At 45.6% G+C, this 19,591-nt stretch overlaps 1 protein-coding gene across 6 annotated transcripts; it reads right to left on the bottom strand.

Moving 5' to 3' along the window:
* Window positions 1–340: 340 nt before the first annotated feature.
* LOC111941267 (E3 ubiquitin-protein ligase BRE1A) lies at window positions 341–19,493 on the bottom strand. 6 transcript variants are annotated; one of them, XR_015280782.1, is made up of 22 exons: window positions 18,956–19,094; window positions 16,150–16,202; window positions 15,439–15,609; window positions 15,146–15,313; window positions 14,884–15,031; window positions 14,536–14,718; window positions 13,185–13,303; window positions 12,219–12,365; window positions 11,951–12,028; window positions 11,515–11,634; window positions 10,261–10,440; window positions 9,930–10,065; window positions 9,151–9,272; window positions 8,449–8,840; window positions 7,751–7,868; window positions 6,319–6,468; window positions 5,160–5,372; window positions 3,735–3,860; window positions 2,718–2,858; window positions 2,283–2,384; window positions 683–2,070; window positions 341–612 (listed from the first exon to the last, which is right to left on the bottom strand). XR_015280782.1 is itself a non-coding variant. In XM_086868706.1 (22 exons), exons 4-22 carry the CDS (start codon window positions 15,565–15,567, stop codon window positions 1,894–1,896), a joined length of 2,949 nt encoding a protein of 982 aa, XP_086724832.1. In that variant the 5' UTR covers window positions 15,568–15,609; window positions 16,150–16,202; window positions 16,851–16,900; window positions 18,956–19,050; the 3' UTR covers window positions 341–1,893. The 6 variants fall into 6 exon arrangements, 5 of the variants coding, with proteins under 5 accessions (XP_086724832.1, XP_086724834.1, XP_086724833.1 ...); XM_086868706.1 differs by adding an exon at window positions 16,851–16,900 and having other exon boundaries at window positions 341–2,070; window positions 18,956–19,050; XM_086868708.1 differs by lacking the exon at window positions 18,956–19,094 and adding exons at window positions 16,851–16,900; window positions 18,620–18,738 and having other exon boundaries at window positions 341–2,070.
* Between the last annotated feature and the right edge of the window lie 98 nt (window positions 19,494–19,591).

Here is a 19,591-nt window from a genome sequence, read left to right as displayed (position 1 = left end):
AGCATTTGTACCCCAAAATCCACCAGCAGCATTAACAGACCATTCTTTAGACAACTTGCTGTCAGAACCAGGAGCAACTTTCAGTGAAAGGCAAAAGGCTTCTACTCTCACTCCTTCTAACAGCTCTTACACCTCGTCACAGCACTTGCAGAAATCCTCAGCATCCCAAGTTCCCCTTGGAAAGCAGGATGCTGTGTTCCTTCTCACTTTTCAGGATTTCTCATAATTTACAAGGCTTTATTCATATATTCTGAATGTTTTCACCAGGATAATAATGAATAGTGTAAGAGCCACTTTGTGTTTGTCGCAGTTGAGATGGATATGACACAACACTCCATAGTTCATGTGGCAACAGCAAATTTTTATTGAGTGAAGTTCCTTTTTATATGGTTTTCAAAAACCTGTATGGGTGATTCCAATTGGCTGAATTTGGTTACTACCCAGCTCACTGGCCCATAGCTGCCTACCTCCATGCCTGCTGGGGATTGGCTGGCATTGATCGAATTTAAATCTCCAAGCTTTACAACGCTTTTCCACTAAGGATGTTTTTCTCCTAGTCTAGACCCATCGAGTTCTAATTAGTTATCTATAAATTCGAGGCCTCCAGGCCATCTGTTAGCCACCATATAACATCTAACATCTGAGATCTGTTATGTTCTGCAGGGAGGGGATGGAGGAAGGCCAGAGATTCCATGCTTCATGGGATGGACACCCAAGAGACAAGCCTCTGACAGGTGCACTTTCCATGCACATTAAGTTTATGGAGAAAACACTACACCCTAGGAAGAAATGTGGAAAGGCAACAACTTCCCATTTTGATTTTAGGAGCAGACTTCAAATGCAGCCTCCAAGTACAGGGAGCACTGAGATTCTAAGCCACACCACATCCCTACCAAAATTTCCAGCAGCCATGGCAAAATGACTGCAGAAATAATGCAGAATCCTGGCCCTCCTGTTGTGTCAGGAATAAGGTACCGGGGATAGAGCCAAAGAGACAAAAGTTGTTCTAGTTGAGCATATTTTGAAAGCAGAGGAAGAAGGAATTAATTGTCTCTACTCTAGAAGTTTCAAGCTTGTGAGAAATGTTTCCAAGAACTGGACAAGGGATGGGAGAACAGACAGATAGTACCAGAGGCAAGAGAAACAGAAAAATAAGCCAAACAACAGCTTTAATAAGAATGTGTGCATAACAAGATTAATATTTGTGGTAAAGTTGAAGCAAAGGAGCTGCTAGAAGTCCTTTTCTGAGGACAATGGCAGCAATGCCTCAGCCTAGGGGAAGGTTAAATACATTAACCAGAGCTCATCAGTGACATGCTGTTTTCTAAGGGTCTCCAAGATCTCTCCCTTTCTCCTCTTCTACATATTTAGATGTGTTTGTTAGAGGCTAGGGAGGATGTTTCCTAGTGCACCAGCCCTCAGGAGTTCTTGCCCTGACTCAGGAAGATACACAGGTACACAAGGAGCTGCTCTGCTCAGTCTACAGATTCAGTTCCTTGGCTTCTATTTGGTCTGCTACTTGGGAAACTCTTCCCTCCCAGGAGCAGAGCCATCCCTTGATAGGATTTAATTAGCATCCAAAGCAGAGCCCTCACATAAAACTCTCACTAATCTCTGCTGCAGCTCAGCTTCCATCCCACCAAGGCAGCACCTCAGTTGCAGATTCCCACCCTGGCAGTATGAAAGTGACAGATAGGAAATATCCTCCCAGGCACAAAGAACACACAAAAACTGAGGGCAAGACCAAAGGGACAGGGCCAAGAAAGGAAGCAAGATCCAGAGTGCATTTCTTTTGAGACCCTGAACGCACCTCCAGAAGACACTACAACTCAGGTGGCAGAAGCTGACAGAGGGAGGGAGGCAGCTCACACAAGCAGAGGCTCTGTGAGAGCCTCAGCCAATGTAGATCCTGTGGAAGTCATTGGCCCCAAAGGCAGCGTTGCACTTGGGGCACTTGCGCTGCCGGGTGTCATAGCGCGTCTTCACGCACTCGAAGCAGAAGACGTGGAAGCACTTGGTGAGCACCGCGTCCTTCTTACGCATGTTGCAGCACGGGCACGTCAGGCGGGCCTGAAACACACACACAAACAGAGCTGTGAGGGGCCCTGCAGCCCAGCTGCTGTGCTCAGAGATGTCTCAAGGTGAAGGTGCTTCCATTTCTCAGAAGGACAATGTTTTTTCTTCAGTGCCAAAGTACAGATAAGAGATATCAGATATTGAAAGTGTGCCTACACACCTTCTGCCTAAAGTGAAAAGGGAACCTGACAGACACAGATACTCACCTTGTAATCCTTGATTTCCTCCATCAGGATCTCATCACAATTGGGAACCATGTCAGGCTTCTTTGTGGTCTCCAGCTTCCTGCGCAACCTAGAAATATCTTCCTGCATAAAAACAGGAGACCAAATGAAGGAGCAGTACATTTTCTATCACAGCTTCTCAGGGACCAAAGAGAATGTCACCTGGGTAAGTAATGCCACCCACAGTTTCATCCCCTATAATCCAAGCGACAACATGATCATCTGATGCCACAAGTATTGCCAGTTATCAGACTTGTCAGCAGACAAAATCTGAAAGAGCCAAGACCTGATGAAGCCAAAGATAAAGTGAAACTGGACACCAAGAGCAGTTAAGCTGAAACCCTCTGCAAGCTCAGTGTACAAGGAGAAGGACACTAAAGCAGACAGACCTTGAAGGATTGTGCATAGGATATATACCTCAGCCCTTTTGAAGTTGAACATCTCTTTCTCTCTAGTTACTCTGTTTTCCACAATCTCCTCCTGAAAATCATGTAACTTCTTCTGAGCCAGCTCTAGCTGGGCCTTCAGATCATCTGCAAGCTGTGCTGCATCCATAGCCTGAGAAAGAAAACCAGTATAGAAGGACCAAACACAGAAAAACAGCTCTCATGATTTCTAGACCCTTGTTATTACTTTACTCTTAACAAGTTCTAATCATTTAGCTTCAAGATTCCTTTGGGCAGAGCCCAACCTTGGCACACTGCAAAGCACATCACTTGGAAAAACACTAATGATCATCCAAATCTTAATGTATTTTCAGTCTGCCAGTTTCCACATTTTCTCTATTAAATTGTTTAGAGGCAGTTCTACAGCTGAACTAGACAGAACTGTGAGATTTCTAACAATCTTCTCTCTTCACTAGTTCTCTGCTAACTTGATAACCAAATGCCCTTAATACCATGAATTGTCATATTAAGCACAGGTGACTGCTGAATTCTCCCCAGCTTCTCTTCACAGTGATATTCCTGCTTTCCTTTCTCCCTATTTTAATGTAATTTCTATATTTCTACTAAAACTTAACAACAAAGGCAGCATCAACCATAAGACTTAGTCTTATTCTACTGGTAACACATCTACTTTTTTCATTAGGCATTTGTTAGAAGTGTTCCCATTTCCCAGCTCTATTCTCCTTTTGCTTATCCCGTCTTTCCTACAAAAGCTTTGACCCCAGTTAACTTCATCTAGCTGCTGTCTCTTTCTTCACCATAGGTTTCACAGAAACACGTATGTCCTGCTTCTCCTTACCAAAGGAAAATATCAGTCTGTAGTACTTAAATCATAGTTCTCTGCAGGACTCCTCAGCCTCTGATATACTCATCCAAAACCAGGGAATACCAGGTTCTGTAATGCCAATGAGAGCTCAGAGCCTTCTATGACTCCCACAAGGCAGCAGCTCCACCACACAAACCAAGAGGAAACAAAGGCATTGCTCACCTTGCGTTTATTCATTTCCAGGGCCTGTGTTCGCAGACCCAACTCCTTCTCTCCTGTTCCAATACTGTTCTGCAGTAAGTGTTCCTTCTCCTCCAGCTTCCGTACAACCTGCAGCTGGGCATCCACCTTGGAAAGGGAGACAGAAGGAACAGAGGGAATGAATGCATGTTCTGTGGGTCTTCAGAGCTGTCACTCAAGCTGCTACTCAACCCTAAAACCACCCCTGCTTCCCCATCACCAAGGAGCACACCTTCAGCTTGCCTTTTCCTCCCTGAACAGCTGTGCCTGTATCCAAAGAGCCCTAGCCAGATCTCTCTGGTCAACACTTTAAAACTTAGCAGTCAAATATTTGCAACAAAGATGTCTTAATTTTTGGACAGTGGCTTAAAGACTTGCTGCAAGACAGTGAACAGCTCCAGAGTGGTTCCAAGGATGACAGAATAGAGAGTCATAGAATGGCCTGGATTGGAAGGGACCTTAAAGATCACCTAGTCCCAGCCTCCCTGGGATAACTCCCACTAGGCCACATTTGTCAAAGCCCCATTCAAGCCTGCCCTTGAACACTTCCAAGGATGCCACATCCACAACATCTTTGGGCAACCTCTAGCAGCGCTTCTAGTGAAGCACCACCCTCTGAGGAAAGAATTTCTTCCTAGCATCTAATCTAAGCCTGCCCTCTTTCAGTTTAAAACCACTGCTTTTTCTCCTATCATATGCTCATATAAAAAGTTCCTCTCCCTCCTTTTCTAAGCCCCCTTCAGGTACTGGAAGGTTGCAGTGAATTCTCTCCTGAGACTTGTCTTCTCCATGCTGAACAAGGCCAGCTCTCTCAGCGTGTTCTTGTAACAGAGGTGCTCATTTCTTCTAATCATCTTTACAGGCTCCTCTGGACTCCCTCCAGAGGTCCATGTGTCTTTCCTGTGCTGAGGCCCCCAGGACCTTCTGTGTCTCCCGCTGCTCACCAGCAGGTTGGCTGAGGGTGCCCAAGAAGCTGGGATGCTACACAACCAGGACAGCTGATCCAGCTGACCCAAGGGGTGTTCTGTACCCTACAATGCTGTGCTCAGCAGTAACAGCTGGGGGAAAGGAGGAAATGGGAGGATGTTCAGAGCTGCAGTGTTTACTAAATAATAATAAGGCATGATGAAGCCCTGCCTTCCTGGAGATGGCTCAACTCCTGCCTGCCACAGGAAGTAATCAATTAATTAATTTTTTGTTTTGCTTGTATGGACATCTTTGCTTTAACTGTTAAACTGCTTTTATTTCATCTCACCTGTTTTCTCATTTTGTCCTTTCTGATTCTTTCCCCTTTCCCTCAGTGGCAGAGTGAGCAAACGCCTGTGTGCAGCTGCCTAAAACAGATAACCCACAACACTTCCACCTTCTCCACCAGCTCTCTTGTCCTCTCTTGTTTTTCATTACTACCTGTGTTTTCAGTGTCAGAACCTGGTCAGCCAGCTCCTCCTTTTCCTCTTTCAGCAGCTTATGGATCTGGTTGGACTTGATACGTTCTGACATCAGCTTAAAGTTGGCATCATCCTTCTCCCTCAGCTGCTGCATCAGGCGGATGTTCTGTTCTTGCATGTCTTCAAAGGCTTGGCCTGTCACATCCATTTCTGACAGCAGGGCCTCCTCCTCCTGCAAAAGAATCACAGGCTCTGGCCAAACTGTGCCCTGGACCCCCTACAGTGAGCCTGAACATTATATTCAGAGACACCAAACCTAGTGAAGATGAAGGAAGATTCTTGGTGTCAGGGAACACCATCATCCCAACAACCACGTACTCCCTACAAGTCTGTGCCACAGCAGAGATACTCTGGATTTGAAGGTGCAGAGATAAGAAACCTGTTGCTTGTCTGGCAGAATCAGTTATGACACAGTCATTGCCAGAGCTGGGAAGAAACCAACTCCCAATTCCCAGCAGCTGAACAGCTGTCAGATACAGCAGGCCAAAAACTCTACATGTGGACAGCTTGACAGTTTCCAACTAACAGGCTGCCAAGCCCCTTAAACTCACTTTGGACACTTCAGCGTTGACAAGGTATTGACAAGAGCAGGTCTGTTCTGTAAGAATCTGAATTCTAAAAACATACACATCAATTCATTGGCTTCCCTCTTACCCTGCTGAGGTGGTCCTGCTCTTTCATTGCATTAAGCCCTTTTTAGGAGAAGGTATGTATTAGTTCTATGCAAACATATTCACTAGATGAACTGAGGAGATAGTAACTCTTAAAAAGGAATTGTAATCTCTTCCCCTAATGGCTGATAAAGCCAATTCTCCTCTGTGTGCTTCAACAAGGCCACATTTTTAATTGTTTATTTCATGTTAATTGTTATTAAACATTTCCCACCATGGCCTGCCTGTAATACCCCAGAGCTGAGGGTGGAGTGGGTTAATTTGTTGGTGGTTCTTTTGCTTGTTTTCTTTCGTTTTGGTAAACAAGGACCAAACTCCCATCTCTGGCCCATCCAGATATAAATTCCTTCTCTCTTCCCGGAGGTAACCTGAAGGCAGCTTCTTCACAGTTAAGAAGCTGAAGGCAGCTTCTTCCAGACAAAAGAGAACTCATCAGAAACTTCTCACCTGCTTAGCCATAGCAAGTTTCTTCTGTAAATATTCAATCTGTTCCTCCACTGCTCGGATCTTGCGGAGGGCATCCTCATCAGCCATCTTTTTACTCTCCTTTCGTTCTTTTTCTTCCAATTCTTTCACCTTCTGCCGCAGTTCTTCAAGCTACAAGAACCAAGCAGAAATGGCAGAAAATATTAGGATGTGCCCTGAGCATTGTTAAGAGCCTGTTTTCCTCAAAATTCTCTGAAACACTCAGGACTGCCTTCAAAGCATGGCAAAAAAAAAAAAAACCATGCCATTTTGACAGAGTATTACAGGCAGATGTGCCACTGAGATGGGCTGTAAGCCCACGACCTTGACTTCCACACCTTTGAAAATTTCACAGCATCTTTTATCAGAGTAGGAACATCAGTCTCCTGCAATAGAACATGAATGGATATGTGGTCAGAGAGCAACTGCTCATTTAAGGGCATCTGGTCAAGAACCTTTTTCCATACAAGAAGGAGATCATAAGAAAAGGAGGTGGTAAAATAAAACATATAGAGACATAGACTTATCAGACAAATGCAAAGGGAGGCAGTGATGAGAACGAAACCTGGTCAGTCACACTAAATAATGAAAGCACATCAGAGTGTGAAAATGTATCAAGGTTATCTGAGGTGGGAGAAGGAGAAAACCAGAAACAAAATATACAGAGACACAAACCTGACAACACAAACACAGAGACAAAGAGAGGAAGAAAACCACTCCAGTCACAACAGCTGATAGGTTATCAAGAAACCACAGGAATCACTTCCAGGAAGATCAGCCTGGACTTTGTAACTGATGACACTGTAAAACAGGAATGGTTCCTGAACTGGGAGGGCTGTGGAAATCAAGAGCTGTTCAAATCCAGAAGATGCAGGGAAATGGAGATCAAGGATGAATAAACTGGGGTTAGACAGAGAAGGGTATAAAAGGGGCCAGTCCCATGGAAAATATGGGCAGTCAGTACACATTTGTCTGGCTCAGCCTTGCACATGATCATCACAGCCTGTCCTGTTCTATCTTCTTTTTATTACACATTTTCTTAAGTATCCCCACGTAACCTAACTCTTTACCCCATGTATGTGGGCTACACAGAGTAAGTGCTGCCTACAGGTGAGACCTGCTTGTGAAGAAGGTAAGAGGGGCTTGGAACCACAGGGGTCCCAAACAGAGGGACATGCTGGTACTTAAGGGATCTGCAAATGGGTCAGTACTTATGAACCTAGAGATTGTTGTGTGTGTGTGTGCCTGCACTAGCAACCAGTCCGTTTATTCCAGACCATTTCAATCTCTAAGTGACAAAGCTGAGAAGAAAAACAATCTTCAGATCTGAGGAGAGAAACAACACAGTTCTGCTGCAGAGTATCTGAAAAAAAAGTTTAAGCAAAAAGTAAAAAGGAAAAGTAACTAGAAATACCTCAGCTTTTGCCTTCTTCTCAGCTGCCATCAGCTGCACTTTGTCTCTCTGCTCTTTGGGGGCTGATCGGTACATATCTAGCAACAGTTTCATCTCCTTCTGGCTCTCCTGGGCCTTCCTGGAGAAAGGGAGACAGACCACTGTGAGAACACAGCAGCAAAGCCACACTGTTACACAGCCAGCCTGAGAGCCTGGCAATATTCTTTCCATCGCCCACATGGATATGGAGTCATCCTTTGCTCATCTTATGCTGGTAACATAAAACAGCAGTTGAGTACAGACTGGAAAAGAAACATATTCAGGCACATAGGTTGAAAGGCATTAAGTGAGGTGGAGATGAAATATGTGTCCTAACAATAAGCTACAACCTATCCACCTCTGCTTTGGGAACCATCAAGGAGTGGGAACACTCCTGTGTGAATTTCTATGCTATTGTTATGACAGCAACAAATAAACATTAATTGTCCTACACCATGAAGTATCTGATACCGTGAAGTATCTGGTTTGGTAACTCATGCTCTAGGCTATTGTAGGAAAAACACTTCTACACTGACCACATCACAATCAGATACAGAGGGTGTCAAGAGACTCTCTTGGCTCCAAACTTCAATGATGCCGATCCCGTAACAACAAGAACATGCAAACACCCCAGGCTTGGGCACTGCTCCCACAGGAAAAGGAGAGACAACAACTCTTACTTGAGCTCAGCCTTCAGCTGCTTGATCACTTCAGCCTCCTTCTTTCTTCCCTCTTCATGCTTCCCTTTCTCCTTCTCTTTCAACTCTCTCTCCTTCTCTGATTCCTTCTGCTTCTGCTTTTCCCGCTCTCGTTCCTTTTCCTTCTCTTTCTCTTTTTCTCGTTCTCTCTCTTTCTCCTTCTCTCGTTCCCTCTCCCTTTCTCGTCTCTCCCGCTCCCGTTCCTCTTCGTCTCGTCTGGCCTTCATTTCATGAACATCTTCAGAAGCAGCCTTGGGAACAGACACTTGGGCAGAAGGATCATCAGGCTCCTGCTTGACCTCTGCAGGTTCCTCCTTTGTGTCTTCAGTGCTGGACTGGGTCTGGAGGAGAGCGCTGCCACTGCGAGAGCGGATCTGGCATGAAACAGCAAGAGAGATGACCAAGAAAACAAATGTTAAAGTTCTTAGCCAGGAGTCTTCTTTACCCCCTTCTCCTTTGTCTTCCCAGACCTATGCTTCCATGCCTCTTTTCATGGAACACAACATAGCTACGAAGGAAGAGCATTCATTTGGTCAAAGGCAGCAGCGAAGTGCAGAGCTCCACAGAAAATTTCACTGCATCCTGAACAGTGTATCAGAAAGGCTGATATTGCTGGCAAGGGTGACAGCGCTCCCCCTTCTCCTAAGCACTTTCCCCTCTTTTCTGGCATTCCTGCTGTGTTACCTTGCTCAGGTCAGATTGGGCCTCTCTCAGTTTGCGCTTGTATCTCAACACCTCTCCCTTCAGCTGGTGGTTGTGATTCTGGAGGCTGCTGATGAGGTGACGCATCTCCCGATTAATTGGGCCTGCAAAAACAGAAATACCTCTGTAACAAACCCCACTTTTGTCCACCTTCTTGGAGACTTTCACGAAAATGGAAAACAAGGTGACAATGGCAAAGGACAAAATAAGATTGTTATCATTCTGCAACACAACAGAACAGCAGACAATACCTGCAGAAAAAAAGTCACGCCAGTTTTATACGCAACCGTAAATCCTTGCAAATTCACAGTCCTAAGTTCCCACTTAACATTATTTTTATACCCATGATCCCATGGGAAACCTGTCATGTTACAATAGAAATCTGATTTAAATGCTACTTCAGAAGTAATTTATTTCCTCTGATAAAACTTAAGAATTACTGCTTTGCTATCTAGCTTATCCTTACTTGGAAATGAATCCTCCCCCCACAAGTAATTTTTAATAATGTAAAATATCCTGTCATAAACCAAAATGTTAGCAAAGTCTATCTATTATGCAGCATCAAGAAGGTAGTCAGACAACATGGAACTGGCCTCCCAATAAAACAGGTGAAGCGCTTTGTTTTTTGAGATGAAGAGATCTGCCAGAAAAAGTATTTAACAGTAACAAAGAATCAAGCCAGGTGTTCTAGTGCACTGCAGCCCCTAATGGGCATTGGTGGGCAGGTGGTGTTTGTCTTTAGGCACAGCACAACAACATACCTGCTTGCTCATTGGCAGCAAGTGTCTGTTCAAACTCTATCCTCAACATTTCATATTCTTTGCGGACTTGTGCCAGGGTGTCCTCCAGCTGAATCACCTCAGTGCGTAGCTTCTTGTGAAGGCTGACCTCATCCCTCTGAGGAACAAAAAGGAAGCAGAACTTGGTGCTTTGAACCTTGAGTATCTCTCACCTCATCAATATAAGGTACCTCATGAGCCTGAATTATTGCCAGAAACATAAATTTCCTGAGCACCCGCAGAGGCACACAGATCCAGCAGTGACGATCAGTGGCACGACAAAGTTCCCAGGCTGACGAAGCAGAGGTGTTACCTCAATCAGTTCAACCTGGCGCTGGTGTGTGGCACGGGTGCTGTGGAGCAGTGTGCGGGCCTCGTCAAGGTGCACCTTCAGCTGGAGACTCTCGTTATACAAAACAGAAAACTGGGACTGCATGCAGCGATATTCCGGGGTCTCCTTCACAGCCTCTTCCACTGCTCGTCGCAGCTCAACCTAGTTGTGACACAAGAAAAGGCCACAAAAAGGAATATTATCCCCTTGCCTTTGGTCTCTGTCTCAAGACAGGAGAACAGTGACTCACGCTGCCACAAGCAAAGACAAAAGTAGAACTTCAACAGCACTGCTGTGAAGTAGGTCCAAGTGATATGCTTCAGTATCGATTTTAAAAAGTCTCTGTGGTCTCTGCATGCACTAGGCTGCTTCTCTTGCACAACCACATCATGCAAGTTTTTGACTCTTGGGTCCTAAAATGGCTTCTCTCAAAAATATGAACTTGGAAAACATAAAAAATTGTAATCACCCAGATCAATAAAGATGGACCCATAGAAAAGTATGAGAGAACAATGAAAATGCACACGGAAGTAGGCATTATGTTAGCCTTCTTCCAGTAAGACATAATGACTGACAGAAAGAGAAATTAAAAAAAACCCCAAAGGTACAGAACTGAATTCCTAGAAAAAAAAGTTAGCAAATGATTGTGACTAGCAGCAGAGAACATACACATATATACATGCATTCAGCTTAGAAGTAATTAGGGGGAAAAGGAAAAAATTGTAATCTAAACACTGTTTCTCTCTAAACAAATTCATGTGGATAAACAGAATTCAGAGCTACCTCAAGACAGTTCCCACCATCAGATCTCTGAAATTTAGGTTCTCTAGACAGACACTTCTTATAATTGGCACTGACTACTAAGAAAACATCTTAGTTTCCAGAGTTTCTGTTCTCTGGTTCCACTTGCACAGGGCATGGGCAAGGTGGAAGAGCGATCATTACTTGTAAAGATGTGAAAACAGGTTTAACCAGATATGGTCAAAAAGGACTAAAAAACTGGGACACAGGCAGGAAACCATCACAATTTCCAATGGTGGCCACACAGTGTAACACACTGAACAGCAAGTAGAGCCACAGACAGACTTGCTGAATTGTACACTGGAGCAAAGTGTAACACAGCTAAAGAACAGGTTCAGAACAGGTACTGCTAATGTGCTTTCCTGCAGATACAGCACTGCAAAGCTGAGGGCAATTCAGAACACCTTCATCCTCACATAGCTAGAGATGTCTCACCTCGAGCTTTTCATTTTGTGTTGTTACTTCCTTAAGATCCTGACGTAGTTCCTCCAATTCATTAAGGCGATTCCCAGCAAGCTCTTTATTCTCTTCCAGCTCTGCATTCATCTCCTCAAACTGTTGGGATAAACAGCTTGTAAATCCCACTGTTAATGTTTCTCCTGAGTGTCCTAATGAATTATCTGTTCATGCAGTAACAGCAATTACAGACGAGCAGTCAGGTAATGTGACCAAGTGAAACAGAGTCTATTTACACCAGATGTTTCATGAGCAGGAAACTCGTACACAGACAAAATGGCTTGCCCAGAGTCACCCAGCTTTGCATCACAGGATCTAAAATTATCTAAATTAAATATCTAAATTCTGCTCAAATTGTGGCCCTTGTTCTCCTTGTCTTTATTCTTTCCTTTGCCCACAGTCAAGCTGACCTTACCTTGCGGGCATTAATGGTGATTGTTCCCCCATAGAGGCTGCTCCCAGCTCCATACACCTTGTAGCCTTTGGAATTTACCTGCAAAAAATGAAAGAGATTTCCTCATGACCCAGTGAAATACTGACAAGAGTGATGCAGCAGATCCAAGACCAAAGAAGATACACTGCAGATTCTCAGCTCTCCCAGCCAAGTCCTAGAGAGGATGTCACACACCCATCCAAGACCAGCCCCACCTCCCAGGTTTCCTGGCCAGCAAGGCAGAGCTTACTCGTTCCAGGACGTCGGCCAGGTGGCGGTTGAGCCTCTGCTCCCTCTTGCGGATCTTGTCAATATCCCACTGAAGGTCCTCAATCATTGTCTCTAGGACAGACACCCGGGATTCTGCTGTCTCCACCCTCTCTTGCAGCTTGGAGAACTGCAATCAAAGGAGTGCTTCAGCCAACATATTACGTAGAATCAGCTTTCCCTGAGGCTGCTCAGGAGTCATTTTTCTCTTATCCACCATGCACTTTTCATCTTTTGCTGTGGTTGACAGACTATTCCATGAACTGTCCTTAATTTTACACTGGCCAAATCCCAAGACGGCAACAAAAATAAGACAAAACTGAAAATGGAGAAAGAGCAGGAAGGTGCTAATAGCTGGCAGAATACAGAGATAGCCACCTCAGCTTATTCAAAAGCTTTTTAGATTTTAATCTTTTCAATCCCTACGTCCATTTACTCTACAGAGTACCTAAGTGTTCAGAGGTCTAACACTGCGCAAGACCAGCATTAACACAATTTTTAAATGAACTGGAATCTCTCAAACAAATCCTGCTAATAATGTGAATCCCTTAGTAAGTGGGATCATCTTGTAACTGATATCATTCCACTGTCAAAAAACGGAGAAACCAACTGTCAGACTGACAGGGATGCCAGCTAGACTGTTCCAGGTGTCTACACAGCCACCACAGCACCATTTTCCCCCAGATCCTCTGCTCTCCCCTTTTCTTTTGAAGTTAAATCCATTCAACTCACTGACTTATTTCCTTTCCTTCAGTCATGTAAGAAGCAAATCAATCTGATTTATACAGAAAATCTATGTCCAGCTCTCCACAACAACCCTTTTCGTAACCTTCAAACCATGTTGCTCCTGTGCCTCTCCAAGGAAGTAAGCTGCTTTCCAAACTATAGTAACATCAAATCTAGCTAAGCAGAATCCCAAAGCAGATTTCTTTCTTTCTCCTCTTTATACCTCCTGAGACATGACTCTGTGCTTCTCCTGAAGAACATCAACCAGTTCCTGCAGCCTTCCATTCTCATGTGACAGGTAGGAATTCAACTCCACTACTGCTTCTTCCATCAGTGAAATATCTGAAAGGTACACAAATAAAAGGAAATTAATGGAAATCAAGGAGCACTGATTTTAATTCCTGAACAGCAAAGAAACAAATAAGAAAACCGAAAAGGAGATTACTGGGTTAACTTCAGTTTACCCTACCTCTCCCACAGATGCTTTCCTGAAGGCCTGATCTCCATCCACAGAGAGCTTTGACTTGCACCCCTAAGCAAAAGGCTCTGCAGTTTAACAGTGCTGCACAATCCTGGCATGGGGACCATCCCCTCACACCGGAGATCACTTCAGCTTTGTCTGTACCAGCAACCCAGAGCATGGAACCCAGGGACACCCAAATGCTGCCCAAATTCATGCATAAACCTGCTGCAACAGGTGGCCAGGGATGATACACCAGGCCAACACACCATGACACCAGGCACCAACCACAGCACCGAGGTGACAGGGGAAACTAGAGCACCTGAGGACAGGCTCACATGGCACCAGTGTCAAAACTACTACAGTTTATGACTGCTAGCCATGCACAGCAACACCTCCCTACAGCAATGCCAGACTTGGTCAGAGCACACAGAAGGCACACCAAGCATGAGTTGATATTCCACCCAAAGTTTCGTTCAAAAGATTAAAATGCTAACCTTAGCTAATCAAGTTTTTTCAATAGTCATCAGAGTGTAAAGTGAATATGCTACATTAATTTTTAGAAGCTGGTCATTTGGCTCGCTCTGCAGAACTCTGCTTGTTCAAAACTGACAGCTACGCTAAGCACAGCACGCCAGTAGATGTTGCTCAGGACTCAGGAAAACTGAGCCGTTGGTTATTCCTACACCTTCTACTAAACTGCAAAGGAGAAGGAGCCCACCATCAGTTCGCAATGCTGATTTCACTTTTACTTGTAAGCATGAAGCCTTTTATGTGGTGGCTGAGGACAGCTGGCTGATAAGGTTCAACTGTGCTCTCTGACTTCTCAGGCACGTGAACACAATACTGGCAGAAACAGCTGCTTCTTAGCCCAACATGCTGAGCAGAGCCCAACATGCTCAGCATTCAAGTACAGAGGTAGCTACAATACACTTCTGGCACATGGTCCTTTAGTAGAGGTTTTGGTAACGAGAGTTTGGAAAGCCAAACAAATTCATTTTGGAAAACAAATGCACATGAGAAGGACTAGACCTTAATGTCTACAATGCAGGATGAGGTCTAAGGAGGGAGAGGTTGCAGATAAGCATTCTTGAATACCTGCCACTGGTCATACCTCCACTATTCAGCTTGTGAGACAGCACGTTCACCTTCTCCTGCAGCTTGTCATACATTGTCACAATCTGGGCAACAGCTCGGCGGGAGGACTCCACACGCTCCTGCAGCTGAGATTCTATCTCTTCACTGGTACTGCTGGCTAGAGTGGCCAGGAAGGAGAATGCTGGCTCCAGTCCTTCCCCTGGAAACATAAAGAGGTGAAAAGAAGTAAATGTGTTCTCGAAGGTACATATATCATCAATCTTTACAATCACAATAAAAGTCTTCATCTGCCTTTTGAAACGGACCTCAGCATTGTCCATAGCAGAAATCCATCCTTCCCACTGTCCCCAGACAGGTGCCTCACCTCGTTCTCTCTCATCTTTGCGCTCCTGATTACTGTCAGAATCTGGTTCAGGTTCTGGCACCACCAGTGCTTTTCTTTCAGACAAAAAGTCTCCAAGACCTTGGTCCAGGTCGAAGCGTTTAAGGATGATGCGGATATTTTCATCAAACTGAATGATGGGACAGGCAATGCAAGAGAAAGAATGGATGTGAGCAAAGGAAGTGCAGTGGTACAGCAGAGACAAGACAACAGTGTATATAAAGTAACAAAAGCTGTTACCAACCTGATTCCAGTATCGGTTGATGATCAGCAGAGAGGCATCATCGGTTGCTTGCCGACACTCCAGCTTCTCAATGTGCTCCCGCAGCTCATCTTCGATGGCCTGGCGCTGGTCGAGCATCTCTGCGAGCTTCCGGTTCTTGGTCTGCAGGGTCCGGATGTCCAGCTCCTCCTGGGCACAGGCACACGGGACACACAGGCCAGGTCTCAGAAGGGCTCATCCTGACCCCAGAGGCATTTTTGCCTCCAGATGAAAAACAACAAAAGATGCAGTGGGGGTATTCAAGGAAGACATACCGTTGATGAAACACCACCAAGTTTAATGGTCTCCACAGTGGTGCCTGAATCTTCGACCCCTGCCTTTTTCTCTGGAGGTGCAGAAGGGCCAGGCTCTCCAGCTGCCCGTTTATTACCAATTCCAGACATGGTGGCTGAAGTGTACAGACTCTCACCTTCTCCGAGTTCTTCCTGAACATTAAAGAACACTATTAAAAGAGATGCCAAATACACATCCACGTGGTCAATTTGTTTGGGGTTTTTAACATGCTGACCCATCAAGGTAACAATACGCCCAGAACAGAGCAGATCATGGAAGTCAAAAGATTTTGAAAAATATCTTTTGGGAGGAATGGATTAAAAGTGGAAGACTGGTAAGGAGGACTGTAAATCACTCAAGTGACATTGCAGCTGGGAATAACCCTTGATAAGACAGTGATCCTCTGGCATGGGCTGAGTTTAAGGGTGCCCACATAGGGCATATATACTGCATATATATGCTCATACTGCACCTCTGTCCAAGTGTTGCTTTGGGGATCCCACAAGTAGCAAGGTAATGGAAACAAATCTACACCTTGTGTTCTAACTGGGAGTTTGTGCCAGCCTGTGCTGACTCACACATGCTGGTCCAACATTAATATGTAAAAGACACCAACAGGATCAGCACTGCAAGCACTAAGTTAATGGGGAAAATATCTACTGCTCTATAATGTTAAAATGGAAGCACTGTACCTTATCATGCTCTTTGCAAAGAAATCTTCACCCAGGGTTCAGTCGTTGCTTTTCTGCATTAACAAAAATGAACCAGGTTAGACTTTAGCAGACAACCGAGATGGTGTGTTTGTGGCACCAGTTCACTGCGCAACAACCAAACTGTTCTTATTCAATCTACACACAAAGCCAGTCCAAGCTGAGGGCAGCAATACCTGGGAATAAATGAGCCCTGTGCTTAAAGAGCTCACAAATCCTATGGAACTGAAAAGCAACTTGGAGCCAAGGCTCATAAAGACCCATTCTAAGAGTTTTCCTGTGAACCAGGAGAGATGCAGACATGCTTGAAGAGAACTCATTCCTAACTCAATGCAGTCTGAAAAGCTCTGGACTAATAGAGAATCACAGACCAGCTGAGGCTGCAAGGGAGGACTGGAGTTCACCTGCCCTGTGCTCCTGCACAAGGCAAACCAAAGGAGGCTGCCAAGGGCCCTGTCCAGGCAGCCTGAGCATCTCCAGGAACAGAAACTCAGTCATGGCTCTGGGCAGCCTCTCCAGTACTTGACCACCCTCAACATTAAGACAGGCTTTTCTCATGTCTGAAAAGAATTTCCTGTAGTTCCCTAAAATAATATAGAGCAAAATTACAAGTATATCCTCAAAGGGTTTCAAACACAAATGGATTGGCTGGAGATGGAAAATGGAACCAATCAGATCTTTACCAGACGTGGGCTGCATTCTTCTGCCACAGTCACTGATGCTGTGCCAGCCTCTAGACTGAATGAAACCAGAAATGAATGAAGTGCAGATCACACTAGTAAAACCTGACTTGTTCCATCTAAGCCTATAATGGCATTTACAGTCAAACTAAGAGTTACAAACTGAACCTTCTTATCTGCTTTGATAGAGCAGTTCTACTGAAAGCAACAATGCCATTGCATTTTGAAGATGAAGCTGGTACACTGCTTTGTCAAACCTCAGCATTTCACAAGCATCTCATCTTGGAATTCCCCTACATCATATGCAAAATAGAAAAAAGATTATTTCTAAGTGAGCTACTGAAACAGCACATACAGGGATCCCGTGAGATATCTTTTAAGAAAAACATTAAATTACATCTCAAATTAAAAAACAAAGACAACTGCCACAGAACCATTTTACTTCTCTCAGCAGCAGCACTGACTTTAGCTGGAATTCCAGGAGCATTGGAAGGGAACAGCTGTCACTAGAAACATCTCATGTGTCCCATGTCACTCCAGCAAGCCACCACTGTCCACTGCTTTTCACACTTCTTGTCCACGGACAAAATACCCCTTCCACTGCCTCCTGGCACCACCCTCCTCAGCCCCAGCTCCCCTCTCACCACCTCCTCACACACTGTACACCAGACCCCAGCTCATTAACTTTCTATGACCACAGACCCTCTCTTTCACAAAATCATTTAGAATGGGAAAAACCTCTGAGATTGAGTCCAGCCTATGAACCAACACTGTTTTGTCAGCCACTCCATGGCACTGAATGACAAATCCAGCCAGGGACAGGGACTCCACCACCTCCCTGGGCAGCCTCTTCTAGTGGCTGACAATCCTTTCTGCTGCTCACAGATGGAAAAGGCAAAGAGCTCTAAGCATGAATGTACATTTCTCTGAATGTCAGATTTATTTCCTTTTTGACACAGAACAGCTCATCTACTCTGCTAACGAACAAAATTTTACTTACCCTGAATTTGCTTAAAGAAAAGATGGATTTCAGATGACAAGCCCTATAGACTGAAACTCAAATTTGACTTTTTCTCACTTACTACCATTTTACAACTACATCCAGAATCTTTACTACATCTGCCACCACCAGATGTTCACTCTACACTACATAAACTACACTACACACATATAAACCTGTATTTATGAACAGACACAGAACAACAGAAATATAAGCACTGTGCAGATTTTAAAGCTGCTATTTGAGTTCATACTCCCCAGCAGGAACTCCAGTCAAGCAACGTTACATCCACAAGCCTAATGGGGACTTTTCCATGCCTTCAGGTCAGGTTCAGCAAGAATATCTTAAGCATGGAAGGAGACAGGGGAAAACTGCCAATCCGTGCTCTGCCTGGCCCTAGCAAGGCATGGCTGGGTTGCTGTGTCCTGTTCTGGACTCCTCAGTACAAAGAAAAGGAGCTGCTGGAGAGGGTCGAGTGGCAGCCACAAAGATGATGAGGGCTCTGGAGCATCTGTCTTATAAGGAGAGACTGTGATATCTGGGCCTGGTTAGTCTAGAGAAGACTGAGGGAATCTCATTAATACACACAGGTATCTCCAAGGTGAGTGCCAATAGGGTGGTCCAGACTCTTTCAGTGCTACCCAGCAACAGGATGAGGAGCGGTGGCCATAAACTAAAACACAACAAGTTCCACCTAAACATGAGGGAGAAGTTCTTTTCATTTATGGTGGCAGAGCACTGGAACCGCTGCCCACGGACGTCACGGACTCACCCCCTCTGGAAACATCTCAAATCCACCTGGATGTTTTCCTCTGTCACCTGATCCAGATGACTCCGCCTTGGCACGGGGGTTGCACTGGGTGATCTCAACCCAAATCAAACAGAATCAAACTATTCTGTGATTTAGCTTCCCACGCCAGCCGTTCCCACACCTCCTCCGCTCTCCCACATCCCGCGGGGCTCCTGCCCCTTCCCCCGGCATCTTCCCACAGCGCCGTGGGCCCGTCCCTCCCTTCCTGGGTGTGCACTGTCTCCAGCCCCCCGCGACCCCTCCTTCCTCCGCACGCCCCCACCCCGGCTCGCCCCGGCCCCGGCCCCCCTCACAGACCCGCCGAGACCGCCTCGCCGCCGCCGTCGCGCCCCGTCCCGCCGGCAATGGCCTCCGCCGGCCGCCCCTTCCGGTCACCCTTTCGCCCTCACCCATCATGGAGGCGCCGCTTTGCCCTCGCGCCCACAGCAAAGATGGCGGCGCGGGCGGAGTCGCCCCCGCCCACAAGCGGCCCCGGCGGAGCAGCCGCCTCCCTGCGCGCCTCAGGAGCCGGGTCTCGGCCGGACCGGCGGAAAGGGCGCTGGAGCTGCCGAACCTGAGCGAAATGTTCTGTGCCAGCCACGCTGTGGCAGCAGGGCCGGGGCCTTCGGCACTAGAGAGGCCACACCCTTGCTCCCCTCCAGTAGCGAGAATGTTTTGCTTTCCTCGGTGCTTTTTGTAGATTAATTCTGTGAATTGCTGTGCAGAGACAACACAGTAGACGAGGGAAAAATGCATCTGTATTAACAGCTGAAATATTTTTGTGAGGAATACTTGAGATACTTTTGTGAAGAAAGTGGGGGAGGCTAGCAATCCAATGCTAGTGCAGAGGAACTGCAGAGAAAGTCCTGCAGCAATTTGCAATTACGTAGAGTCTACCGGGAGTATGACAAGAAGGGCTGCCTTTTCCTAAACCAAATTACATTTGGTTATGAA

The sequence above is a fragment of the Cyanistes caeruleus genome, chromosome Z (assembly GCF_971803275.1).
Source record: "Cyanistes caeruleus chromosome Z, bCyaCae1.hap1.1, whole genome shotgun sequence".
Taxonomy (NCBI): Eukaryota; Metazoa; Chordata; class Aves; order Passeriformes; family Paridae; genus Cyanistes; species Cyanistes caeruleus.
The sequence above is the reverse complement of the archived record's forward strand: the minus strand, read 5'-3'. Positions and strand labels throughout refer to the sequence as shown.